At 47.6% G+C, this 27,492-nt stretch overlaps 1 protein-coding gene across 1 annotated transcript in view; it reads right to left on the minus strand.

The window, feature by feature from the left end:
* Window positions 1-877: 877 nt before the first annotated feature.
* The window catches only part of LOC139399423 (dmX-like protein 2), a gene marked incomplete at its 5' end in the record, with an annotated part of 41,187 nt that continues 14,572 nt past the window's right edge, over window positions 878-27,492 (minus strand). The window contains 15 exons of the mRNA XM_071144830.1: window positions 878-1,096; window positions 1,179-1,300; window positions 2,773-2,859; window positions 6,954-7,019; window positions 8,236-8,353; window positions 9,019-9,220; window positions 12,080-12,165; window positions 12,869-13,005; window positions 13,165-13,355; window positions 19,377-19,625; window positions 22,038-22,168; window positions 22,293-22,369; window positions 22,849-23,040; window positions 23,218-23,523; window positions 27,050-27,232. Of these exons, the coding sequence (XP_071000931.1) occupies window positions 946-1,096; window positions 1,179-1,300; window positions 2,773-2,859; window positions 6,954-7,019; window positions 8,236-8,353; window positions 9,019-9,220; window positions 12,080-12,165; window positions 12,869-13,005; window positions 13,165-13,355; window positions 19,377-19,625; window positions 22,038-22,168; window positions 22,293-22,369; window positions 22,849-23,040; window positions 23,218-23,523; window positions 27,050-27,232 (2,298 nt within the window). The remainder of the gene's footprint in view (window positions 1,097-1,178; window positions 1,301-2,772; window positions 2,860-6,953; window positions 7,020-8,235; window positions 8,354-9,018; window positions 9,221-12,079; window positions 12,166-12,868; window positions 13,006-13,164; window positions 13,356-19,376; window positions 19,626-22,037; window positions 22,169-22,292; window positions 22,370-22,848; window positions 23,041-23,217; window positions 23,524-27,049; window positions 27,233-27,492) is intronic.

A 27,492-nucleotide genomic window follows, 5' to 3' on the forward strand; every position in this document is an offset into this window, starting at 1 on the left:
ACTGTTTTTCTAATTAAAGAAGCTATAAAACGGGCCTTCTGTAGACTAGTTGAGTATCTGGAGATCAAGCATTAGTGGGTTCGATTACAGGCTAAAAAAGGCCAGCATACCGGAGTCGCCTCTTCACTGTTGACGTTGAGACTGGTGTTTTGCGGGTACAATTTAATGAAGCTGACAGTTGAATACTTGTGAGGTGTCTGTTTCTCAAACTAGACACTTTAAAGTACTTGTCCTCTTTCCCAGTTGTGCACCGGGGCCTCCCACTCCTCTTTCTATTCTGGTTAGAGCCAGTTTGCGCGGTTCTGTGAAGGGAGTAGTATACAGAGGGGGTGCGTCAACTGAGTGGGTTGATTCACTGATGTGGTCATCCTGTCTGGGTTGGCGATAAACTTGATGATAAACTTGGATTAGCTAACACAACGTGCCATTGGAACACAGGAGTGATGGTTGATGAAAATGGGCCTCTGTACGCCTATGTAGATATTCCATTAAAAATCAGACGTTTCAAGCTACAATAGTAATTTACAACATTAACAATGTATTTCTGATCAATTTGATTTTATTTTAATGGACAGAAAATGTGCTTTTCTTTCAAAAACAAGGTATATATATATATATATATATATATATATATATACACTGTATGTATGTGTGTGTGTGTCTGTGTGTGTGATTATACTATGCATCTGTGTGTATGTGAGTGAGTGGAGGATGTTTTGTGTGTGTAGGATGTTTTGTGTGTGTATGTGTGTGTGAGTGAGTGAGTGAGTGGATGTTTTGAGTGTGTAGGATGTTTTGTGTGTGAGTGAATTTGTGAGTGAGTGGAGGATGTTTTGTGTGTGTAGGATGTTTTGTGTGTGTATGTGTGTGAGTGAGTAAGTGAGTGTGTGGAGGATGTTTTGTGTGTGTGAGTGAGTGAGTGAGTGAGTGAAGGATGTTTGTGTGTCATACCACACTAGCACCCATGCTGGTCTGCCCACTCCCTAGCCAGGGCATGGATGCAGAGGCTGCCATGTCTTTGGGGTTGAAGTGGGACGGGGTAGAGGAGGCCTGGGCAACGTTAGTGTGGGAAGAACGGTAGTCCACGTCATCAGAACTGAGGAGAGAAAGAAGTCCAACACAATGTATGAATATGTGTATATGTGTATGTGTATATGTGTGTGTAACAGTGTACTGACCTGTGTGACTCCTTGTCAAAGTCCTCTCCTATCCAGGTGTAGGGCTGAGCAGCTAACAGAGTGGACACATCAACCTCCTGCACGTCGTGAGTGGACGCCAGCACTATCTCATTGGTGTTAGCCTGGAGGGGGAGGAGAGAGGGGGAGGGAGGGAGAGAAGAGGGGGGACGGGGAGGGAGAGAAGAGGGGGGACGAGGGAGGGAGAGAAGAGAGGGGACGAGGGAGGGAGAGAAGAGAGGGGACGAGGGAGGGAGAGAAGAGAGGGGACGAGGGAGGGAGAGAAGAGAGGGGACGAGGGAGGGAGAGAAGAGCGGGGAGGGGACGAGGGAGGGAGAGAAGAGGGGGGGTGGGGGTGGGAGGGAAGAGGGGGGGAGAGAAGTGAGGGGAGGAGGGGATAAGGGAGGGAGGGAGAGAAGAGGAGGGAGGGAGGGAGAGAAGAGGGGGAGGGAGGGAGAGAAGAGAGGGGGGAGGGAGAGAAGAGAGAGGGGAGGGAGGGAGAGAAGAGAGGGGACAAGGGAAGGAGAGAAGAGGGGGAGGGGACGAGGGAGGGAGAGAAGAGGGGGGAGAAGAGAGGGGAGAAGAGAGGGGAGGAGGGGATAAGGGAGGGAGGGAGAGAAGAAGGGGGAGGGGGAGGGAGAGAAGAGGGGAGGAGGGGACGAGGGAGGGAGAGAAGAGGGGACGAGGGGGGAGGGAGAGAAGAGGGGAGGAGGGGACGAGGGAGGGAGAGAAGAGGGGACGAGGGAGGGAGAGAAGAGGGGGGAGGGGAGGAGGGAGGGAGAGAAGAGGCCAGTAAATGTATACCACATCATCTGAATGAGTAGACACATTCCAACGTACAGAACATTTATATGTGGTGAACTGTGTGTTAACCCCCCTAAGGCTGATGTCCACGCCCATGTGGAAATCTATTTAGCAGAATACAAAAATCCATCAGTTTAAGTTACAGATATCATTTATTTTGCATTGGATGTGTCTCAATCCACCGCATCCGCCTAAGTAACACTTCCGCATTTGGGGTGAAAGGTGACAGAGCTAGAGCAGTGTTTGTCAGACCATGAGACATCAGAAAATCGGTACTCTCACAAAATCGTCTGTAGCGACGGAACGGTTTGGACAAAAATCCCTTTACGGAGGAGACTCTCAGGAACACGATGGTGTTCTTCATTTTGCTCTACGACCCCCACAAGCGTCTTGGGACTGGTCTGAAGCCGATACTGCCGATCTGCCAACTTCTGTCTGTAGGGTCCCAACAGTTTGGGCTAAACACTGATCTGTGTAAAGGTGAGACTCTCAGGAACACGTATACATGGGCTGTTCTGCTCTAGGACGTCCACAGGTCTCACAAGTCCAGTCTGAAGGTCCCCCGGTACCAGTTTAAAATCATTTATGGAAGTATATATGGAGACTGTTTAGTGACAAAAATAAGGGATTAAATAGATGTAAAAAAAAGTATCAAATTAGACGGGGCTTAGACTGTTATATGTTAATGGTGTCGGACTCTAAAACCTGACGTAGTTTGACATTCAGGTGCCATGTTCATCAAATGGGAAAGCTTTGTGTGTGGGTGTCTGTGTGCACTGCAGAGGTCTCTCACCCTGTTGATGGCGAAGGCCATGATGATGTCAGACTCCTTGTGGATGATCTTAGCATTCCTTCCTGGGTAGCCTAAGTCTCCCTCCACCTGGAACACATTATCACAGCACCCGCCATCATTTAGTACACCTGGTACATACATACTGTACACAGACACACAATGTCTTAGCATAGACACCTGTTACATACACACACAGCCACACGCTATCACAACACCCCTACACTGACACACAGCCACACACAGCAGTGACACAGTGAGCACTCAGAGAGAACATGCAGGTTAGGTCCACGTGACACCTCTCTGTCAGAGCTGGAAGAGGGGCTGGAATAAGTCATCATTAAAGAGGGGATGATAGTATTTAGGAAGAGATGAAGAATGGGTCCAGCAGCAGAAGAATGAAAGACTTTAGGCCCAGCTATAGAAGGAATGACCAGACAGAGACAGACCATGTGTCAGTGGGGGTAGAGACAGACCGTGTGTCAGTGGGGGTAGAGACAGACCGTGTGTCAGTGGGGGTAGAGACAGACCGTGTGTCAGTGGGGGTAGAGACAGACCGTGTGTTAGTGGGGGTAGAGACAGACCGTGTGTTAGTGGGGGGAGAGACAGACCGTGTGTTAGTGGGGGGAGAGAGACAGACCGTGTGTTAGTGGGGGCTAGAGACAGACCGTGTGTTAGTGGGGGGGTAGAGACAGACCGTGTGTTAGTGGGGGGTAGAGACAGACCGTGTGTTAGTGGGGGGTAGAGACAGACCGTGTGTTAGTGGGGGGTAGAGACAGACCGTGTGTTAGTGGGGGTAGAGACAGACCGTGTGTTAGTGGGGGTAGAGACAGACCGTGTGTTAGTGGGGGTAGAGACAGACCGTGTGTTAGTGGGGGTAGAGACAGACCGTGTGTTAGTGGGGGGTAGAGACAGACCGTGTGTTAGTGGGGGTAGAGACAGACCGTGTGTTAGTGGGGGTAGAGACAGACCGTGTGTTGGTGGGGGTAGAGACAGACCGTGTCAGTGTGTTAGTGGGGGTAGAGACAGACCGTGTCAGTGTGTTAGTGGGGGTAGAGACAGACCGTGTCAGTGTGGGTAGAGACAGACCGTGTCAGTGTGTTAGTGGGGGTAGAGACAGACCGTGTCAGTGTGTTAGTGGGGGTAGAGACAGACCGTGTCAGTGTGGGTAGAGACAGACCGTGTCAGTGTGTTAGTGGGGGTAGAGACAGACCGTGTCAGTGTGTTAGTGGGGGTAGAGACAGACAGTGTCAGTGTGTTAGTGGGGGTAGAGACAGACCGTGTTAGTGGGGGTAGAGACAGACCGTGTTAGTGGGGGTAGAGACAGACCGTGTCAGTGTGTTAGTGGGGGTAGAGACAGACCGTGTCAGTGTGTCAGTGGGGGTAGAGACAGACCGTGTCAGTGTGTCAGTGGGGGTAGAGACAGACCGTGTGTCAGTGGAGGTAGAGACAGACCGTGTGTCAGTGGGGGTAGAGACAGACCGTGTGTCAGTGGGGGTAGAGACAGACCGTGTGTCAGTGGGGGTAGAGACAGACCGTGTGTCAGTGGGGGTAGAGACAGACCGTGTGTCAGTGGGGGTAGAGACAGACCGTGTGTCAGTGGGGGTAGAGACAGACCGTGTGTTAGTGGGGGTAGAGACAGACCGTGTGTTAGTGGGGGTAGAGACAGACCGTGTGTTGGTGGGGGTAGAGACAGACCGTGTGTTGGTGGGGGTAGAGACAGACCGTGTGTTGGTGGGGGTAGAGACAGACCGTGTGTTGGTGGGGGTAGAGACAGACCGTGTCAGTGTGTTGGTGGGGGTAGAGACAGACCGTGTCAGTGTGTTAGTGGGGGTAGAGACAGACCGTGTCAGTGTGTTAGTGGGGGTAGAGACAGACCGTGTCAGTGTGGTGAGGTGATGTAATGAGGTAGTGGGTTAGTGACAGACAGTGGGTTGAGGTGATGAGGTAGTGGGTTAGTGACAGACAGTGGGTTGAGGTGATGAGGTAGTGGGTTAGTGACAGACAGTGGGTTGAGGTGATGAGGTAGTGGGTTAGTGACAGACATTGGGTTGAGGTGATGAGGTAGTGGGTTAGTGAAAGACAGTGGGTTGAGGTGATGAGATAGTGGGTTAGTGACAGACCTTGTCAGTGGGGTGAGGTGATGTGATGAGGTAGGTTAGTGACAGACATTTGGGTGAGGTGATGTGATGAGTTAATGGGTTAGTGACAGTGAGGTGATGAGGTAGTGGGTTAGTGACAGACCGTGTCAGTGGGGTGAGGTGATGTGATGAGTTAGTGGGTTAGTGACAGTGAGGTTAGGTAGTAGGTAAGGTTGCAAAATTATGCTAACTTTCCCCAAATTCTTACATTTTTCAGAAATCCTGGTTTAAGGATTACGGATTCTTATTCCTTCCTGATTCCAGGAATATTACAAATGTGATTTCTGGAAAACCCTGGTCGTGTTGGGTTAGTGAGTAGTAATGGTGAGGTGAAGCTCTGGAAAACCCTGGTCGTGTTGGGTTAGTGAGTAGTAATGGTGAGGTGAAGCTCTGGAAAACCCTGGTCATGGTGGGTTAGTGAGTAGTAATGGTGAGGTGAAGCTCTGGAAAACCCTGGTCATGGTGGGTTAGTGAGTAGTAATGGTGAGGTGAAGCTCTGGAATACCCTGGTAGTGTTGGGTTAGTGAGTAGTAATGGTGAGGTGAAGCTCTGGAAAACCCTGGTAGTGGTGGGTTAGTGAGTAGTAATGGTGAGGTGAAGCTCTGGAAAACCCTGGTCGTGTTGGGTTAGTGAGTAGTAATGGTGAGGTGAAGCTCTGGAAAACCCTGGTCGTGTTGGGTTAGTAAGTAGTAATGGTGAGGTGAAGCTCTGGAAAACCCTGGTTGTGTTGGGTTAGTGAGTAGTAATGGTGAGGTGAAGCTCTGGAAAACCCTGGTAGTGTTGGGTTAGTGAGTAGTAATGGTGAGGTGAAGCTCTGGAAAACCCTGGTCGTGTTGGGTTAGTGAGTAGTAATGGTGAGGTGAAGCTCTGGAAAACCCTGGTAGTGTTGGGTTAGTGAGTAGTAATGGTGAGGTGAAGCTCTGGAAAACCCTGGTCATGGTGGGTTAGTGAGTAGTAATGGTGAGGTGAAGCTCTGGAAAACCCTGGTAGTGTTGGTGAGGTGAAGCTCTGGAAAACCCTGGTAGTGTTGGGTTAGTGAGTAGTAATGGTGAGGTGAAGCTCTGGAAAACCCTGGTCATGGTGGGTTAGTGAGTAGTAATGGTGAGGTGAAGCTCTGGAAAACCCTGGTAGTGTTGGGATAGTGAGTAGTAATGGTGAGGTGAAGCTCTGGAAAACCCTGGTCATGGTGGGTTAGTGAGTAGTAATGGTGAGGTGAAGCTCTGGAAAACCCTGGTAGTGTTGGGTTAGTGAGTAGTAATGGTGAGGTGAAACTCTGGAAAACCCTGGTAGTGTTGGGTTAGTGAGTAGTAATGGTGAGGTGAAGCTCTGGAAAACCCTGGTCATGGTGGGTTAGTGAGTAGTAATGGTGAGGTGAAACTCTGGAAAACCCTGGTCGTGTTGGGTTAGTGAGTAGTAATGGTGAGGTGAAGCTCTGGAAAACCCTGGTCATGGTGGGTTAGTGAGTAGTAATGGTGAGGTGAAGCTCTGGAAAACCCTGGTAGTGTTGGGTTAGTGAGTAGTAATGGTGAGGTGAAGCTCTGGAATACCCTGGTAGTGTTGGGTTAGTGAGTAGTAATGGTGAGGTGAAGCTCTGGAATACCCTGGTAGTGTTGGGTTAGTGAGTAGTAATGTTGAGGTGAAGCTCTGGAAAACCCTGGTAGTGTTGGGTTAGTGAGTAGTAATGGTGAGGTGAAGCTCTGGAAAACCCTGGTCGTGTTGGGTTAGTGAGTAGTAATGGTGAGGTGAAGCTCTGGAAAACCCTGGTAGTGTTGGGTTAGTGAGTAGTAATGGTGAGGTGAAGCTCTGGAAAACCCTGGTCATGGTGGGTTAGTGAGTAGTAATGGTGAGGTGAAGCTCTGGAAAACCCTGGTCATGGTGGGTTAGTGAGTAGTAATGGTGAGGTGAAGCTCTGGAAAACCCTGGTTGTGTTGGGTTAGTGAGTAGTAATGTTGAGGTGAAGCATGCCAAGTGATTAGAAGAGAGACTTACACAGCCCTGAGCAGGTACCAGTTCATACTGTACAGACAGACACCTTGATACTACCTTGTTGGACCTGAGAGCTCCAGATACACAGTTTGGGCTGAGGAGATCCATATAGCCTTCAACACACTACACAACACATGCACAAAACACAAAATGAAGAAAACAAAAATGACAGGGTTGTTTGGATGGTAGATACACGCAGCCACACACACAGTCAGTGTGTCAATACGTGGATGAGGCAAAGGCTTCTACCAACCCAAACAATGTCCAATCACATGGTAACAGAGTGGAGTGCTGGGGAGATAGGAGAGGTCTCTCTCAATGTAATGACAGTGGGTGGAGGGGAGGGTGGGGCACAGTCTCAACACCAAAGTCAAAATAAACACACCTTAAAGAGTTTACTTACTGGAAGTCAGGTATAAGGTAGTTTGAAATCACATCTTTAACTTTCTACTCAAATCTCAACAAAGCAGGATCTATGTATGTGGTTATAATTGCGTTTAGAAAGGAGATGCACCATATAAGATGACTGTCTGTGTTAGCAGATGTCTTCAGACATGATCATGAACATTTGAATAATACTAATAATAGAGGTGATGATAGTAGTAGTGATGGTGTGCAGACATCACAGAATTCTCTGTTCTTGATTACACAATACAAGGCCGTCAAAACCATAATAATAACAATAGAAGTGTGTGTGTGTGTGTGTGTGTGTGTGTGTGTGTGTGTGTGTGATATACACTACTCTTCAGAAGTTAAATTAACTGGGCCATAATGTACAAAATAATTATGGACCTTACTCAAAATACAGAATATATCAAATATAAATCAATAGAATTTGGGATTTGAAGAACTATTGTTGTGAAGATGATTCTAAGGACACATCCAGACTGATGATCTGTCTGACATGGTGCATGTTGTAGGAGAGGCTGGACTGGAGGAGGTAACACTATGTTAAACCTGTTTCTCAGAAGTTACCTGCTATGTACTCATTAACAAGTTAGGTGCTATAATGACACCTTTCTGAATCCACTTAATTAATCATTAACAAGTTAGGTGCTATAATGACACCTTTCTGAATCCACTTAATTAATCATTAACAAGTTAGGTGCTATAATGACACCTTTCTGAATCCACTTAATTAATCATTAACAAGTTAGGTGATATAATGACACCTTTCTGAATATACCTTGAAACATATAATGACCAATTGACTAGTTTAATGTGTAAGTAATAACCAGGTAAATAAAGGATGCCTGGTGTATGAGACCAGACATGCTGTAGATGTAGGGGACAGACAGACAGACACAGATTGTACCAGGGGTCCAGTTTAGCTCGTTACCTCGCTCTGCTTCCTCTTCTTAGTGAAGATATAGCGAATCAGAGTCTCCTGAAGAACTTCCTGTTTCACCAGGTAGTGCCAAAGACGCCTCGCAGGGAACGAAATGTGGTTCTTATTCCTGGAACACGAGACACACACACAGAAACATGTGAGAACATGGGTGTGTGTGTGTAGTCTAAGTATCTGTGTGTGTAGTCTATGGTCTATGTATCTGTGTGTAGTCTATGTATCTGTGTGTGTAGTCTATGGATCTCTCTCTGTGTGTGTGTGTGTGTGTGTGTGTGTAGTCTATGTATCTGTTTGTAGTCTATATATCTGTGTATCTGTGTGTAGTCTATGTGTGTGTGTGTGTGTGTGTGTGTGTGTGTGTGTAGTCTAAGTATCTGTGTGTGTAGTCTATGGTCTATGTATCTGTGTGTGTAGTCTATGTTCTGTGTGTAGTCTATGTATCTGTGTGTGTAGTCTATGGATCTCTCTCTGTGTGTGTGTGTGTGTGTGTGTGTAGTCTATGTATCTGTGTGTAGTCTATATATCTGTGTATGGTCTATGTATCTGTTTGTGGTCTATGTATCTGTGTGTGAGTGTGTGTAGTCTATGTATCTCTCTGTGTGTGTGTGTGTGTGTGTGTGTGTGTGTGTGTGTGTGTGTGTGTGTGTGTGTGTGTGTGTGTGTGGTCTATGTATCTGTGTGTGTAGTCTATGTATCTGTGTAGTATATGTATCTGTGTGTGTGTGTAGTCTATGTATCTGTGTGTGTGTGTGTGTGTGTGTGAATAATACCCACTTGAAAGGTGTGTTGTCAGGCTCCAGCATGGCCTTGTGTCTCAGTATGGCGGGCCCCCCTCCTGTGCTGAGGTCAGTGGGGTAGGTGTTGATGTAGTTGGGAGGAGGACCATCAAACTTGTTCATCCTCTCCTGGAGTTGGGTCTCCCAGTTCTCTAGTGTCTTCAGCACAGCATTCCCCAGAGGAGATGTCACCGGCAGGTCTGATGGAGGGAGGATAGGACGATAACAGAAAGAAAAACTGTTTTGGTTGCGCCGCTCTAGAGAGTGAGTGAGTGAGTGAGTGAGTGAGTGAGTGAGTGAGTGAGTGGGTGAGTGGGTGAGTGGGTGAGAGTGAGTGAGTGAGTGAGTGTTGAATATTTTCCCGGTATATTACAATTGTTCCATCCCCAGAATAATTCACTTTTCTCCCGGGGTACACGGAATATCCCTTCAAAACTGGAAGTGTCATTCAAAAGCATTATAAAGTATATAAATAGGCCTGTCTGGATGTAATTAGAGCTTTGATCCAAAATTCAACCCTGATGCTACCTGAGCCTGATGAGCCCTACATTAAAGACATTTACTGAGCCCTACATTAAAGACATTTACTGAGCCCTACACATTAAAGACATTTACTGAGCCCTACATTAAAGACATTTACTGAGCCCTACATTAAAGACATTTACTGAGCCCTACATTAAAGACATTTACTGAGCCCTACATTAAAGACATTTACTGAGCCCTACATTAAAGACATTTACTGAGCCCTACATTAAAGACATTTACTGAGCCCTACATTAAATACATTTACTGAGCCTTACACATTAGACATTTACTGAGCCCTACACATTAGACATTTACTGAGCCCTACATTAAAGACATTTACTGAGCCCTACATTAAAGACATTTAATGAGCCTTACACATTAGACATTTACTGAGCCCTACACATTAGACATTTACTGAGCCCTACATTAAAGACATTTACTGAGCCCTACATTAAAGACATTTACTGAGCCTTACACATTAGACATTTACTGAGCCCTACACAATAGACATTTACTGAGCCCTACACATTAAAGACATTTACTGAGCCCTACACATTAAAGACATTTACTGAGCCCTACATTAAAGACATTTACTGAGCCCTACATTAAAGACATTTACTGAGCCCTACATTAAAGACATTTACTGAGCCCTACATTAAAGACATTTACTGAGCCCTACATTAAAGACATTTACTGAGCCCTACATTAAAGACATTTACTGAGCCCTACATTAAAGACATTTACTGAGCCCAAGCCCAAAAAAGCCCAAATGATGGTGCCCTTATCCAATACATATATGATATAGTCTACTGCACATTACACACGACAGAAAAACATAAAAGCCCATAGATGTAGCTAGCTATATGCTCTCTTGACTAAATAAATGAACCTAGCTCCAGTAGGTTAATCTGTATTCCTGTACTGCATTGTATTATACTGATTATGAACTGGTTTTACTCACCTCATTCAAACCATGATAAAGCAGGGAGAGATCATGTGATTCTGGTGCAGCACATGCAGCCTACAAAGTTGCTACAGGCTAGCAAATTAGATTTGAATTCTGAAATTGAATAGGGCCTATTTGTATAATTAGTAGGCTGACCTTTCATAATATTTCCCCTAATGTTACTAGCTAACCTCCTCTTTCTCTATTGTTGCTTCATTCCTTCCTCTCTTTCAACAGTTCAATGAATTACGTTTTGTTGTCCTTATCTTCATCATTCTAAAGACATCATTGAATAATATAGGACCAGAATTAGATGCAGAAGGCTTTCACTTCTCTTCATGAAGATTGAATGGTTATGGGTCTGAATAAATAACTGTTATAACCTACCACCATCGTGAGTTCACTCTTCTTTCAAACTACCTGTTTGTTCTATTGGCTGCTGTATTTAACATTCAGCAAACAAGAGCTTGTGTCCCTCTTCTGATAGTCTATTGGCATAAGAAACGCAAAAATATAATAATGTCCAACAAACTATTCTACTGTATCTTTTCCTGCATGAGACTCCAAGAGCTAAGGAGCGTTATTTAGGGAGAGAGGCCAGCGGAGCACAGGTGTGTGCGTACTGAGCAAGAGACAAGAGGCTATTCATTAGAAGCTTATTATGCATAACCCATAATTAATTTGCTAAATATAAGACTAATACTGCATTGAATGTATTACCTGAAAGAAGTGGGCTAGGACATCTATATATAAAGAACAATCTAGAACAGGATGATCTATTTTGGATGCAATTTGAATGGAGTTGATGGAGAGAGAGAAAGACAGAGTGCTCGGTCAGGCACTGATTTAAAGCAACGATATTCGAGTGACAGACTGTTTTAAAACTCTGCGGCTACAATAAAAAATATATATCTTTACAATTAAGAAATAAGGTGACCCCTGAAAGCCAGATGGAGTTGGGTATATTAGACAACACTTGGTTTTATATTACTGTAATATAGACTATGCTGCAGAAAATACAGGCCTTCCTGTCACAAGAAAACAAGTTACCATGATGAGATGATAGGTCTACATGCATTCTGAACTGTCCCCACCCTGAGATGGTCTCTCTGCCCCCACCCTGAGATGGGCTCTCTGTCCCCACCCTGAGACGGGCTCTCTGTCCCCACCCTGAGATGGGCTCTCTGTCCCCACCCTGAGATGGGCTCTCTGTCCCCACCCTGAGATGGGCTCTCTGTCCCCACCCTGAGATGGGCTCTCTGTCCCCACCCTGAGATGGGCTCTCTGTCCCCACCCTGAGATGGGCTCTCTGTCCCCACCCTTAGATGGGCTCTCTGTCCCCACCCTGAGATGGGCTCTCTGTCCCCACCCTGAGATGGGCTCTCTGTCCCCACCCTGAGATGGGCTGTCTGACATCACATATAATTTAACATTTCCATTTCACTTCTTGCTGTTCATATAAATAATTTATTATCATTTACCAGTTTCTCGCAGTTATTTATCCCGGGAAATGGAGTGGTTTTGAGCAGTAAATCCCGGTAAACGGTTTCCTGCCATTCAACCCTAGTGTGTGTGTGTTTGTGTGTACCTGTGAAGTCCAGTCCAGTGAGAGGGAGGAAGGTCTTGACGTTATGTAGAGCCAGTTTCACCATGACCAGACGGATCAGAGACCAACTACACACAGAGACAGAGAGAGGAGAGAGAGGGGAGAGAGAGGGGAGAGAGAGGGGAGAGAGAGAGGAGAGAGAGAGGAGAGAGGAGAGAGAGAAAAGAGAGAGAAGAGAGGAGACAGAAGAGAGGAGAGAGAGAGAGGAGAGAGAGGAGAGAGAGGAGAGAGAGAGAGAGGAGAGAGAGGAGAGAGAGAGAGGAGAGAGGAGAGATATAGGAGAGAGGAGAGAGAGAGGAGAGAGAGGAGAGAGAGAGAGAGAGAGAGAGGAGAGAGAGAGAGAGAGAGAGAGAGAGAGGAGAGAGAGAGGAGAGAGAGAGGAGAGAGAGAGTAGAGAGAGTAGAGAGAGTAGAGAGAGAGTAGAGAGAGAGTAGAGAGAGAGTAGAGAGAGAGTAGAGAGAGAGTAGAGAGAAGAGAGAGAAGAGAGAGATGAGAGAGAGTAGAGAGAGAAGAGAGAGAGTAGAGAGAAGAGAGAGAGGAGAGAGAAGAGAGAGGAGAGAGAAGAGAGAGAGAGGAGAGAGAGAGAGAGAGAGGAGAGAGAGTAGAGAGAAGAGAGAGAGCATACCATGACATTACAGGTCAGATGGCAGGGTGTTGAATCTTAGTAGAAAATACTCTGAACAATCAGTGTACCATGGCCCAATACAAAGGGCTGTCCACAGCTGAACTCTACTTAGATGTCAAGTAGGAAAAGGCACAACAATGACACACCTGTATGAGTTGGGGTCAGAGTGTTCAGTCATCTGTGTGTCAGAGAGGAAGGCATCATCATCATCGTCGTCATCATCCTCCTCTCCGCTCTCATCTGAGTCATACAGAGCTCCACTGTCTGACAGGGGCAGGAAGGGCTGGGGGGGAGAGGGAGGAGGAGAGGGAGGAGGAGAGAGAAAGGAGAGCTTATTTGTTTGTGTCTATTTTGATGTTTTAATGACTGTATGTACCAACAAATGGTTTGTCAGTGAGCGTATGTATATAGTGGTGTTGTGCGGAGCAGCATCACGCCTTACTTTGGCCACAAAGTAGTCCCACATGCTGAGCTCTGGAGGAATGAACTTCTCCCTGTAGGCGGGTCTCTCTGCAGGGACGGGAGGGGGGGTGGCAGGGACCTCCTTTACTGGACGACCAGGAACCAGCATCCTCATATTAAACCGTCGTCTGAGTCGATCCACATCCTCTGCCGGGGGAGGGGCTGGCACGGCTAGAGGAGGGGATGGTGGGTGTGGGAGAGAGATTGTTAGTACATATGTTTTTTTTTATAGAAACATTTTTACATGACTGCTGCCTTGTAAGAGATGAAGAGGAGTTGATCACGCATCATCGTCTTCATCACCCAGTAGAGCCCAGGAGAGGTTAGGGGGTACAGGTGGAAGGCACAGCACCAGGGTTTAGGCTCAATTCCATTTCAATTCAGGAAACAAACTGAATTGACTGAACTGATTATTGACTCCAGCAACCCTGCACAGCATCTGTGTTAGCGTTTGGGCCCAGCGTCTTCCTGGTCAGGTCACATGGTTATGGTAAACTCTGGGCCCAAGACATGGAGAGACACAGAAACACATACAGAGGAGAGCGGACACGACAGACACAGACGTTTTAACACAAACCTGGACCGTTATCCTGGGTGACTATCTCTGGAACCACTGAGACGAGAGACAAACCAAGACAACAGCGTAAGACGCACACAAGACACACACACGTACAACACACACACACACACACACACATGTACAACACACACACACACACACACACACACGTTCAACACACACACACGCGTTCAACACACACACACGCGGTCACCACACACACACGCGTTCAACACACACACAAAAACACACACGTACAAGACACACACACACGTACAAGACACACACACACGTACAACACACACACACACACGTACAACAGACACACGTACAACACACACACACCCGTCAGACTACAAGACAATACAGTCAAGGTGATCACAATAACTCATTATACTATATATCATGATGAGACTGGTTAGAATGGTTATGAATGGTTATGAATGGTTATATGACCAGAGGTTTCTAATAATATTCTAATCAACGTCTGTCTGCTGGTTGAAAGGCTTTTGAGTCCTTGAGGGTAATCTGCATGGCTTGTGACCTGGTATACAACAGAGAGAGACCAAGGACCCTTATATCTCAGCTCTCCAGAGGGTGGGTGGGTGGGTGGGGGGTGTGTGTGTGTGTGTGTGTGTGTGTGTGTGTGTGTGTGTGTGTGTGTGTGTGTGTGTGTGTGTGTGTGTGTGGCAGACAAGGTAGCAGTACTTTTTACAGAGCTGAGTCTTATAGACTACTTGGCATTTTGAAATAAAGCATTCTTCTCTCAACTCTTCTCCTCCACCCTTCTCTCCCCTCCTCTCATTTCCTCTGTTCTCTCCTCTCCACATCCTCCCCCACCAGCCTCTTTTCCTCCTCTCCTTTCCTCTGTTCTCTCCACATCCTCCCAAAACCAGCCTCTTCTCCTCCACCCTTCTCTCCCCTCCTCTCCTCTCTTTTCCTCTGTTCTCTCCTCTCCACATCCTCCCCCACCAGCCTCTTTTCCTCCTCTCCTTTCCTCTGTTCTCTCCACATCCTCCCAAAACCAGCCTCTTCTCCTCCACCCTTCTCTCCCCTCCTGTCCTTTCCTCTGTTCTCTCCTCTCCACATCCTCTCCCACCAGCCTCTTTTCCTCCTCTCCTTTCCTCTGTTCTCTCCTCTATCCACATCCTCTCCCACCAGCCTCTTTTCCTCCTCTCCTTTCCTCTGTTCTCTCCTCTCCACATCCTCTCCCACCAGCCTCTTTCCCTCCTCTCCTTTCCACTGTTCTCTCCTCTCCACATCCTCCCCCACCAGCCTCTTCTCCTCTCCCCACTTCTCCACTCCTCCCCTTTCACCCACATCCTGAAAGAACACTTGACTTCAAAGAAAAGTTATCAAGTCTAAATGTGAACACAAAAGCACATTGATTTATTTAACACAATCTGCTAATAATGTCTGATCACTACAGGTTGGTTCCAAAACAGTATTCAGAAGAACTGATATTCAGAATTAGTTTGTCTACCGTCACAACTAATAAGTAATAATAAATATGTTGAATTACAGTTGTGTTGCTTTCATCAAGCACCTAACTCCAATACCACAATCACATGCTAGTAACTAACATACTAATGGAGGAACAACACAGTTACTACAGTACACCATCACGGATACTACTGATCCACACTAGATCACAGAGGCAGTGGAGGCTGGTGAGGGGAGGACGGCTCATAATAATGGAGGAACAACACAGTTACTACAGTACACCATCACGGATACTACTGATCCACACTAGATCACAGAGGCAGTGGAGGCTGGTGAGGGGAGGACGGCTCATAATAATGGAGGAACAACACAGTTACTACAGTACACCATCACGGATACTACTGATCCACACTAGATCACCCAGGCAGTGGAGGCTGGTGAGAGGAGGACGGCTCATAATAATGGAGGAACAACACAGTTACTACAGTACACCATCACGGATACTACTGATCCACACTAGATCACCCAGGCGGAGGCTGGTGAGGGGAGGACGACTCATAGTAAGGGCTGGAATGGAAATAATGGAATAGAATCAAACACATAGGAACCATTCATTCCATTCTGGTGAGGCTGGTGAGGGGAGGACGACTCATAGTAAGGGCTGGAATGGAAATAATGGAATAGAATCAAACACATAGGAACCATTCATTCCATTCCAGACATTACTATACAGCCCAGTTAGTGTTTTTTTTTAAATATATATTTTTTACATTTATTTAACTAGGCTCAGTTAAGAACAAATTCTTATTTTCAATGACAGCCTAGGAACAGTGGGCAGAACGACAGATTTGTAACCTTGTCAGCTTGGGATTTGAACTTGCAACCTTTTGGTTATTAGTCCAATGCTCTAACCACTAGGCTACCCTGCCGCCCCATGTACCTTGTTTACCCTTAGCCCAGTTAGAGTACCTGGTTTACCCTTAGTTAAGGCAGACCTATAGCCCAGTGAGTGTACCTGGTTTACCCTTAGTTGAGGCAGACCTATAGCCCAGTGAGTGTACCTGGTTTACCCTTAGTTGAGGCAGACCTATAGCCCAGTGAGTGTACCTGGTTTACCCTTAGTAAGGCAGCCCTATAGCCCAGTGAGTGTACCTGGTTTACCCTTAGTTAAGGCAGACCTATAGCCCAGTGAGTGTACCTGGTTTACCCTTAGTTAAAACAGACCTATAGCCCAGTGAGTGTACCTGGTTTACCCTTAGTTAAGGCAGACCTATAGCCCAGTGAGTGTACCTGGTTTACCCTTAGTTAAGGCAGACCTATAGCCCAGTGAATGTACCTGGTTTACCCTTAGTTAAGGCAGACCTATAGCCCAGTGAGTGTACCTGGTTTACCCTTAGTTAAGGCAGACCTATAGCCCAGTGAGTGTACCTGGTTTACCCTTAGTTAAGGCAGACCTATAGCCCAGTGAGTGTACCTGGTTTACCCTTAGTTAAGGCAGACCTATAGCCCAGTGAATGTACCTGGTTTACCCTTAGTTAAGGCAGACCTATAGCCCAGTGAGTGTACCTGGTTTACCCTTAGTTAAGGCAGACCTATAGCCCAGTGAGTGTACCTGGTTTACCCTTAGTTAAGGCAGACCTATAGCCCAGTGAGTGTACCTGGTTTACCCTTAGTTAAGGCAGACCTATAGCCCAGTGAGTGTACCTGGTTTAGCTTTAGTTAAGGCAGACCTATAGCCCAGTGAGCGTACCTGGTTTAGCTTTAGTTAAGCCAGGCCTGAAGCACAGTGAGCGTACCTGGTTTAGCTTTAGTTAAGCCAGGCCTGAAGCACAGTGAGCGTACCTGGTTTAGCTTTAGTTAAGCCAGGCCTGAAGCACAGTGAGCGTACCTGGTTTAGCTTTAGTTAAGCCAGGCCTGAAGCACAGTGAGCGTACCTGGTTTAGCTTTAGTTAAGCCAGGCCTGAAGCACAGTGAGTACCTGGTTTAGCTTTAGTTAAGCCAGGCCTGAAGCACAGTGAGTACCTGGTTTAGCTTTAGTTAAGCCAGGCCTGAAGCACAGTGAGCGTACCTGGTTTAGCTTTAGTTAAGCCAGGCCTGAAGCACAGTGAGTACCTGGTTTAGCTTTAGTTAAGCCAGGCCTGAAGCACAGTGAGCGTACCTGGTTTAGCTTTAGTTAAGCCAGGCCTGAAGCACAGTGAGCGTACCTGGTTTAGCTTTAGTTAAGCCAGGCCTGAAGCACAGTGAGCGTACCTGGTTAAACCTTGCAGTGCATTTCCACATAACACGATGGGGGCGATGAAACAACGGGGGCCCATTCATTTTCAATGGAGGGAAGTGAAGTGGTCGGGGGGAGGGTTGGTGGATGCGAGCATGAATACGGCGGGAACAAAGTTGGCGAAAGCTGAAATGTATGCAAATACTCCGCGATATACCAACGCTATTGACCAATCGAAGTTCACTCAAGCTTCCAACCCCTACTGGATTGGCTGCTTGCTAGCCTGCTTGCTAGCACCCACATGAGGACAAAGCAAGCATGGCTATCCGAATTATCGTGTTATGTGGAAATGCACTGTTAGTTAACCCAGACCTGAAACACAGTGAGTACCTGGTTTAGCCTTAGTCCCTGAGTCAGGTTCAGAGGTCACTGATGATGACGAGTCCGTTCTAGCTTTACCTGCTGCTGCTGCTATGGTGACAGACAGATAGAGATGACACAATGAGATGGAAAACATGCCCACACACCTGCATAAACACACACACTCAGGTGCACGATACAATGAGATGAGACCACAGCACACAATAACAGAGACAGACAGAGATGTATTTCTGTCCGTTCAGAGAACCATGAACTTCCAACGAATAGTATCCTTACAGAAAACACCAGCTAACTTTCTGAGTAACACAGAGTGGGGAAACCACATTAGTGGCATTTACTGCACTGCAATACCACACCGCAAAACCAGCATGGTAGTAATCACTGCACCCAGCACTGCAAACCCACTGGAGCTCTGTTACTCACAGCTAGGTGCTGCTGTGTCCCCTGAATCAGTGTGGAGGGGCTGGGAGACACTGGGGCTGGGGGGAGGACCCTGCTCAGGCCTACCTGCCTCAATATCAACTGGCACAGTGGAGAGGGGAGGAGGAGTTATGTATGTCTGGCTAGTCATGGGAGGGAGGAGGGGCTTGCGTCTGATTTCCCAGCCTCAGGCATGAGTAAAAAAAGGGGGGTGAAACAAGGGAGGGGGAGGGAGTAGGGAAGAGAATGAGAGGTAAAGGTTAAAGGTTAAGTAGAATGTTACAACAGGGGACAGATAGGAGAGAGATGAGGGGAGACAGAAAACAGAGGACAGAACACAAAGGATAAACAAATGGGTAGAGGAGAGAGGTTGAGAGGTTGAGAGAGGTATAGAGGAGTAGAGGTATAGAGGAGTAGAGGTATAGAGAAAGAGAGAAGTAGTGAGAAAGAGAGAGGTAGAGAGGAGTACAGGTAGAGAGGAGTAGAGGTAGAGGAGGAGAGGTAGAGAGAAGTACAGGTAGAGAGGAGTAGAGGTATAGAGGAGTAGAGGTAGAGGAGGAGAGGTAGAGAGAAGGAGGTAGAGAGAAAGAGAGGTAGAGAGGGGTAGAGATAGAGAGGTAGAGAGAGAAAGAGGTAGAGAGAGAAAGTGAGGTAGAGAGAAGAGAAAGAGAGAGGTAGAGAGGAGGAGAGGTAGAGAGAAAGAGAGAGAGAGAGGAGGAGAGGTAGAGAGAAAGAGAGGGAGCGAGAGGTAGAAAGGGGTAGAGATAGAGAGAAAGAGAGGTAGAGAGAGAAAGAGAGGTAGAGAGGAGGAGAGAGGTAGAGAGGAGGAGAGAGGTAGAGAGGAGGAGGGAGGTAGAGAGGAGAGAGGTAGAGAGGAGAGAGAAAGAGAGGAGGATAGAGGTAGAGGAGGAGAGAGGTAGAGGAGGTAGAGAGGTAGAGAGGAGGTAGAGAGAGGAGAGAGGTAGAGAGGAGGAGAGAGGTAGAGAGGTAGAGAGGAGGAGAGATGTAGAGAGGAGGAGAGAGGAGGTAGAGAGGAGGAGAGAGGTAGAGAGGAGGAGAGAGGTAGAAAGGAGGAGAGAGGTAGAGAGGAGGAGAGAGGTAGAGGAGGAGAGAGGTAGAGGAGGAGAGAGGTAGAGAGGTCAGGGGTTACAAGCAGAGGGGTCTACTAAGTTACCTGGAGTGATCTCGGCGTTCCGTTTGGGTTTGATGATGATTTTAGCCCCACCTCCAAACACGGCCGCCCACATCTTGTTGCTGAGGGGGTGAGCAGCGAGGCGGAACAGTTCGTTGCCAGCGTGCATGCCCAGCCCATGGATGAGCAGGGACAGGTAAACTGCCACCACAGCCTCACACAGCAGCACGTTGAGCTTGGGCTGATCCTCGCCCTGAGCTGACTGAACCAGAGCAATCAGAGAGGACACACCTAGAGGAGAGAGGGAAATAGACAGACATTCATATAATACATTTCATGTAATTACATTTTTACAGAACACACTACTGATAGGTCAAATGAAGGCTTGAATAAATATAATGTCTTTGTACAACACAGAACAGCATTAGACTGATCTAATGATATTATTAGATAGTTATCTACTACAGAACCACATTAGACTGATCTAATGATATTATTAGATAGTTATCTACTACAGAACCACATTAGACTGATCTAATGATATTAGATAGTTATCTACTACAGAACCACATTAGACTGATCTAATGATATTAGATAGTTATCTACTACAGAACCACATTAGACTGATCTAATGATATTATCAGATAGTTATCTACTACAGAACCACATTAGACTGATCTAATGATATTAGATAGTTATCTACTACAGAACCACATTAGACTGATCTAATGATATTAGATAGTTATCTACTACAGAACCACATTAGACTGATCTAATGATATTATTAGATAGTTATCTACTACAGAACCACATTAGACTGATCTAATGATATTATTAGATAGTTATCTACTACAGAACCACATTAGACTGATCTAATGATATTAGATAGTTATCTACTACAGAACCACATTAGACTGATCTAATGATATTAGATAGTTATCTACTACAGAACCACATTAGACTGATCTAATGATATTATCAGATAGTTATCTACTACAGAACCACATTAGACTGATCTAATGATATTAGATAGTTATCTACTACAGAACCACATTAGACTGATCTAATGATATTATTAGATAGTTATCTACTACAGAACCACATTAGACTGATCTAATGATATTATTAGATAGTTATCTACTACAGAACCAGACTCGTGCTGTAATAAGATTCCCGCTACATATTAACAGTGGAGAGATGGCGTGACACATCCATCCATCCCAGCGTCTCCTCCTGTTTTATTCCCCACAGGCTACAGAGCTGCTATTACTGAGTACCATCTGTTTCTCTCTCACTGTTAGTCATCTCTGTCTCTCTGTTTCTGTCAGTCATCTCTGTCTGTCCTCTCTCTCTCTCTGTGTTTCTTTCTCCCTCTTTATCAGTCCTCTCTCTGTCTGTTCTCTCAATTCAATTATTTTTGTCCTCTCCCTGTCCTCCCTCCCCTTCCCTCTTTCCCTACCTCTTGACAGATTCAGCAAACATAGCAGTCATGTTGTCCATTCAGCTGTCTGCTCAGACAATAATTTGATAGACATTCATTTACTGTGACTGGCAGAGCTGTGTGTGTACCTGGCCACTGTGTGGTGGCAGAGCTGTGTGTGTACCTGGCCACTGTGTGGGGGCAGAGCTGTGTGTGTACCTGGCCACTGTGTGGTGGCAGAGCTGTGTGTGTACCTGGCCACTGTGTGGTGGCAGAGCTGTGTGTGTGTACCTGGCCACTGCGCGGGGGCAGAGGTGGGTGTGTACCTGGCCACTGCGCGGGGGCAGAGGTGGGTGTGTACCTGGCCACTGCGCGGGGGCAGAGGTGGGTGTGTACCTGGCCACTGCGCGGGGGCAGAGCTGTGTGTACCTGGCCACTGCGCGGGGGCAGAGGTGTGTGTGTACCTGGCCACTGCGCGGGGGCAGAGGTGTGTGTGTACCTGGCCACTGCTCGGGGGCAGAGCTGTGTGTACCTGGCCACTGTGTGGGGCAGAGCTGTGTGTGTACCTGGCCACTGCGCGGGGGCAGAGCTGTGTGTGTACCTGGCCACTGCGCGGGGGCAGAGCTGTGTGTGTACCTGGCCACTGCGCGGGGGCAGAGCCACTGCGCGGGGGCAGAGCTGTGTATGTACCTGGCCACTGCGCGGGGGCAGAGCTGTGTGTGTACCTGGCCACTGCGCGGGGGCAGAGCTGTGTGTGTACCTGGCCACTGCGCGGGGCAGAGCTGTGTGTGTACCTGGCCACTGCGCGGGGGCAGAGCTGTGTGTGTACCTGGCCACTGTGTGGGGCAGAGCTGTGTGTGTACCTGGCCACTGCGCGGGGGCAGAGCTGTGTGTGTACCTGGCCACTGCGCGGGGGCAGAGCTGTGTGTGTACCTGGCCACTGCGTGGGGGCAGAGCTGTGTGTGTGTACCTGGCCACTGCGCGGGGGCAGAGCTGTGTGTGTGTACCTGGCCACTGCGCGGGGGCAGAGCTGTGTGTGTACCTGGCCACTGTGTGGGGGCAGAGGTGTGTGTGTACCTGGCCACTGCGCGGGGGCAGAGCTGTGTGTACCTGGCCACTGCGCGGGGGCAGAGGTGTGTGTGTACCTGGCCACTGAGCGGGGGCAGAAGTGGGTGTGTACCTGGCCACTGCGCGGGGGCAGAGCTGTGTGTACCTGGCCACTGCGCGGGGGCAGAGGTGTGTGTGTACCTGGCCACTACGCGGGGGCAGAGGTGTGTGTGTACCTGGCCACTGCGCGGGGGCAGAGGTGGGTGTAGCATGCTCCTCGATGCTCTCGGTGCGTAACCGTCTCCTCTCACTCAGCAGCAGGCCCTGGTACACCATCCCTGTAAACTGATTGGCCTCTGCCTGGCTGCTGCAAGGTACCATGGGAAAGAGCCAAGGTCAGGATCAGACAGTCATGACAATTCATCTCAACAGGAAATGACAGTATGAACTCAAACTATAGGTCATCAAAACGTGTGTGTGTGTGTGTGTACCTGTAGCTATGGCTGTCACACAGGGCTTGATAGATGCAGGCAGACAGAGAGGCAGCCAGGGTGTGCAGGAGATTCACCTGGAGAGATGAGAGACAAACTACACTCATCTCATCTCATGGAGGAACAAACCATTTCTAGATGAATAGCCAGCATGAGACTATGACAGAAAGGTCTGCTGTGTGGGGATTTATCTTTGAATGAAGACTCCTTGTGACAATCATTTATGTTGGCAGTTTAGTAGTGTGTTTTAAATGTGTGATCAGTTTGAACCCCCAGGCTGTCGTACTAACAGACCCATACATACCCTATCGTACTAACAGACCCATACATACCCAGTCGTACTAACAGACCCATACATACCCTGTCGTACTAACAGACCCATACATACCCTGTCGTACTAACAGACCCATACATACCCTGTCGTACTAACAGACCCATACATACCCTGTCGTACTAACAGACCCATACATACCCTGTCGTACTAACAGACCCATACATACCCTGTCGTACTAACAGACCCATACATACCCTGTCGTACTAACAGACCCATACATACCCTGTCGTCCATGAGGTCAGGGTGTGGAGGCAGCTCCATCTGTGTGATGGTGTGAAGGATGTCATGGATGTGGTTGCTAAGGTGGAGGACAGGGTTGGAGATCACTGTCTTGGTGGTGGCGATACTGGCTGAGAGGAGGGGGAGGGTGGTGGGGAGGGGCAGGGGGGACTGAAGCTGTTTCACTGTAGTCTCCTGGAGGAGGGGAGGAGAGGGGAGAATAAGAGAAAGGAGAGACAAGGGGAAGAGAAGAGCAAGAATATATCAGAGGTGATACGGGGAGGGAGGGAGGGAGGGAGAGAGAGAGAGAGAGAGTGAGTGAGAGTGAGAGAGAGTGTGTCTGACCTGTGTGTGTGTTTCTTCAGCACCTACCTGTTGGCTCTCTTGCAGCAGGAAGATGAGCTCCATGCGTACCGAGGTGACCCCCCCTCCCTTGGCTCCGTGCAGGCTGCAGTAGGACAGGAAGACTCGGAGCAGAGCCTGGTTCTTCCTCAGCCACGCCTTCCTCCTCTCAGCATGAAGCTGCTTGGCTGCGAGACGCCTACGCCCCAGCTGGTGGCGCTCATACGCCCCTGCCTCCGTACCCCCGCCACCCCCCAGGGACTCCTCAAACACGTCCTCTACTCCTCCTCCATCCTCCCATCTCTCCAGCTCCTGGCTCTCCTCCTTCCCCGTCACCTGAAGAAGAAAAGAGGACAGAGGGTTTGATCTTGAAGCTGTTCTGGTACTGTAGCAGTAACAGTTACAGGTAATACTGTTTAATTAAACTCTATCCAGTTCTGGTACAGTATGTCTGATGAGACGTGGTGGTTAGGATCTAGTAGGTGACATGGTTGGGGTCAATTACATTTCAATACAGTCAATTCAGGAAGTAAACTGACATTTTGGGAAAGTTAGCAGAAATGTGCAACCCTCTGAGTGTCCTTTAAAGGGAGCTGTGTACCTTGTAGTGGCAGATGCAGTGTGTGTGTGTGTGTACCTTGTAGTTGCAGATGCAGTGTGTGTGTGTGTGTGTGTGTGTGTGTGTACCTTGTAGTTGCAGATGCAGTGTGTGTGTGTGTGTGTGTGTGTGTGTGTGTACGTTGTAGTTGCAGATGCAGTGTGTGTGTACCTTGCAGTGGCAGATGGTGTGTGTGTACCTTGCAGTGGCAGATGGTGTGTGTGTACCTTGTAGTTGCAGATGGTGTGTGTACCTTGTAGTGGCAGATGTGTCTGTGTACCTTGTAGTGGCAGATGCAGTGTGTGTGTACCTTGTAGTGGCATATGGTGTGTATGTGTACCTTGTAGTGGCATATGGTGTGTGTGTACCTTGTAGTGGCAGATGGTGTGTGTGTACCTTGTAGTGGCAGATGGTGTGTGTGTGTACCTTGTAGTGGCAGATGGTGTGTGTGTGTAACTTGTAGTGGCAGATGGTGTGTGTGTGTAACTTGTAGTGGCAGATGGTGTGTGTATGTAACTTGTAGTGGCAGATGGTGTGTGTGTGTAACTTGTAGTGGCAGATGGTGTGTGTGTGTAACTTGTAGTGGCAGATGGTGTGTGTGTGTGTACCTTGTAGTGGCAGATGGTGTGTGTGTGTAACTTGTAGTGGCAGACGGTGTGTGTGTGTGTACCTTGTAGTGGCAGATGGTGTGTGTGTGTGTACCTTGTAGTGGCAGATGGTGTGTGTGTGTGTGTGTACCTTGTAGTGGCAGATGGTGTGTGTGTGTGTACCTTGTAATGGCAGATGGTGTGTGTGTGTAACTTGTAGTGGCAGATGGTGTGTGTGTGTGTAACTTGTAGTGGCAGATGGTGTGTGTGTACCTTGTAGTTGCAGATGGTGTGTGTGTGTGTACCTTGTAGTGGCAGATGGTGTGTGTACCTTGTAGTGGCAGATGGTGTGTGTGTGTACCTTGTAGTGGCAGATGGTGTGTGTGTACCTTGTAGTGGCAGATGGTCTATGTGTGTACCTTGTAGTGGCAGATGGTGTGTGTGTAACTTGTAGTGGCAGATGGTGTATGTGTGTAACTTGTAGTGGCAGATGGTGTGTGCGTGTAACTTGTAGTGGCAGATGGTGTGTGTGTGTAACTTGTAGTGGCAGATGGTGTGTGTGTGTAACTTGTAGTGGCAGATGGTGTGTGTGTGTAACTTGTAGTGGCAGATGGTGTGTGTATGTAACTTGTAGTGGCAGATGGTGTGTGTGTGTAACTTGTAGTGGCAGATGGTGTGTGTGTGTAACTTGTAGTGGCAGATGGTGTGTGTGTGTGTACCTTGTAGTGGCAGATGGTGTGTGTGTGTAACTTGTAGTGGCAGACGGTGTGTGTGTGTGTACCTTGTAGTGGCAGATGGTGTGTGTGTGTGTACCTTGTAGTGGCAGATGGTGTGTGTGTGTGTGTGTACCTTGTAGTGGCAGATGGTGTGTGTGTGTGTACCTTGTAATGGCAGATGGTGTGTGTGTGTAACTTGTAGTGGCAGATGGTGTGTGTGTGTGTAACTTGTAGTGGCAGATGGTGTGTGTGTACCTTGTAGTTGCAGATGGTGTGTGTGTGTGTACCTTGTAGTGGCAGATGGTGTGTGTACCTTGTAGTGGCAGATGGTGTGTGTGTGTACCTTGTAGTGGCAGATGGTGTGTGTGTACCTTGTAGTGGCAGATGGTCTATGTGTGTACCTTGTAGTGGCAGATGGTGTGTGTGTAACTTGTAGTGGCAGATGGTGTATGTGTGTAACTTGTAGTGGCAGATGGTGTGTGCGTGTAACTTGTAGTGGCAGATGGTGTGTGTGTGTAACTTGTAGTGGCAGATGGTGTGTGTGTGTGTACCTTGTAGTGGCAGATGGTGTGTGTGTGTGTACCTTGTAGTGGCAGATGGTGTGTGTGTGTGTGTACCTTGTAGTGGCAGATGGTGTGTGTGTGTGTACCTTGTAATGGCAGATGGTGTGTGTGTGTAACTTGTAGTGGCAGATGGTGTGTGTGTGTGTAACTTGTAGTGGCAGATGGTGTGTGTGTACCTTGTAGTTGCAGATGGTGTGTGTGTGTGTACCTTGTAGTGGCAGATGGTGTGTGTGTGTGTGTACCTTGTAGTTGCAGATGGTGTGTGTGTACCTTGTAGTTGCAGATGGTGTGTGTGTGTGTACCTTGTAGTGGCAGATGGTGTGTGTGTGTACCTTGTAGTTGCAGATGCAGTGTGTGTGTACCTTGTAGTGGCATATGGTGTGTGTGTACCTTGTAGTGGCAGATGGTGTGTGTGTACCTTGTAGTGGCAGATGGTGTGTGTGTACCTTGTAGTGGCAGATGGTCTATGTGTGTACCTTGTAGTGGCATATGGTGTGTGTGTGTACCTTGTAGTTGCAGATGCAGTGTGTGTGTACCTTGTAGTGGCATATGGTGTGTGTGTACCTTGTAGTGGCAGATGGTGTGTGTGTACCTTGTAGTGGCAGATGGTCTATGTGTGTACCTTGTAGTGGCAGATGGTGTGTGTGTGTGTGTAACTTGTAGTGGCAGATGGTGTATGTGTGTAACTTGTAGTGGCAGATGGTGTGTGCGTGTAACTTGTAGTGGCAGATGGTGTGTGTGTGTAACTTGTAGTGGCAGATGGTGTGTGTGTGTGTACCTTGTAGTGGCAGATGGTGTGTGTGTGTGTACCTTGTAGTGACAGATGGTGTGTGTGTGTGTGTGTACCTTGTAGTGGCAGATGGTGTGTGTGTGTGTACCTTGTAATGGCAGATGGTGTGTGTGTGTAACTTGTAGTGGCAGATGGTGTGTGTGTGTGTAACTTGTAGTGACAGATGGTGTGTGTGTACCTTGTAGTTGCAGATGGTGTGTGTGTGTGTGTACCTTGTGGTGGCAGATGGTGTGTGTGTGTGTGTACCTTGTAGTTGCAGATGGTGTGTGTGTACCTTGTAGTTGCAGATGGTGTGTGTGTGTGTACCTTGTAGTGGCAGATGGTGTGTGTGTGTACCTTGTAGTGGCAGATGGTGTGTGTGTACCTTGTAGTGGCAGATGGTGTGTGTGTGTAACTTGTAGTGGCAGATGGTGTGTGTGTACCTTGTAGTGGCAGATGGTGTGTGTGTACCTTGTAGTTGCATATGGTGTGTGTGTGTGTGTACCTTGTCGTGGCAGATGGTGTGTGTGTGTGTACCTTGTAGTTGCAGATGGTGTGTGTGTGTGTACCTTGTAGTGGCAGATGGTGTGTGTGTGTAACTTGTAGTGGCAGATGGTGTGTGTGTGTACCTTGTAGTTGCAGATGCGGTGCATGGCCCCTATCTCCTTCTCTAACCAGCTGTAGAGCTGAAAGCGCAGCTTCCCTCCGTCCACCTCATAGCCCGTAGCTAACGTCCTGAGCTCTGTCATCAGTATCTTCAGACACGCTCTGAACTTCAGCTGCTCTGCGATCACGTCCACCTCAGACTCACCCTGAGAGCAGAGATGGTTCTGGAAATATGTAGCACTTAACTGTCATAATAACTCTATATTAACAGTGTCATACCTATATAATATTCTTACAGAAAAAATCATATTTTTAATTAGACTGATACATTAGATATTTTCAATAAACAAGAAAATTATTTATCGTGTTAAAAAAATGAAATGATCTTTTTGGATGATACGTTAACAGACAAGGAACTCCCAACACTACTTTCTCCACTATCACAGAGCTTATGTATCAACTCGGT

This window comes from Oncorhynchus clarkii, unplaced genomic scaffold (genome assembly GCF_045791955.1).
Source record: "Oncorhynchus clarkii lewisi isolate Uvic-CL-2024 unplaced genomic scaffold, UVic_Ocla_1.0 unplaced_contig_3729_pilon_pilon, whole genome shotgun sequence".
Taxonomy (NCBI): domain Eukaryota; kingdom Metazoa; phylum Chordata; class Actinopteri; order Salmoniformes; family Salmonidae; genus Oncorhynchus; species Oncorhynchus clarkii.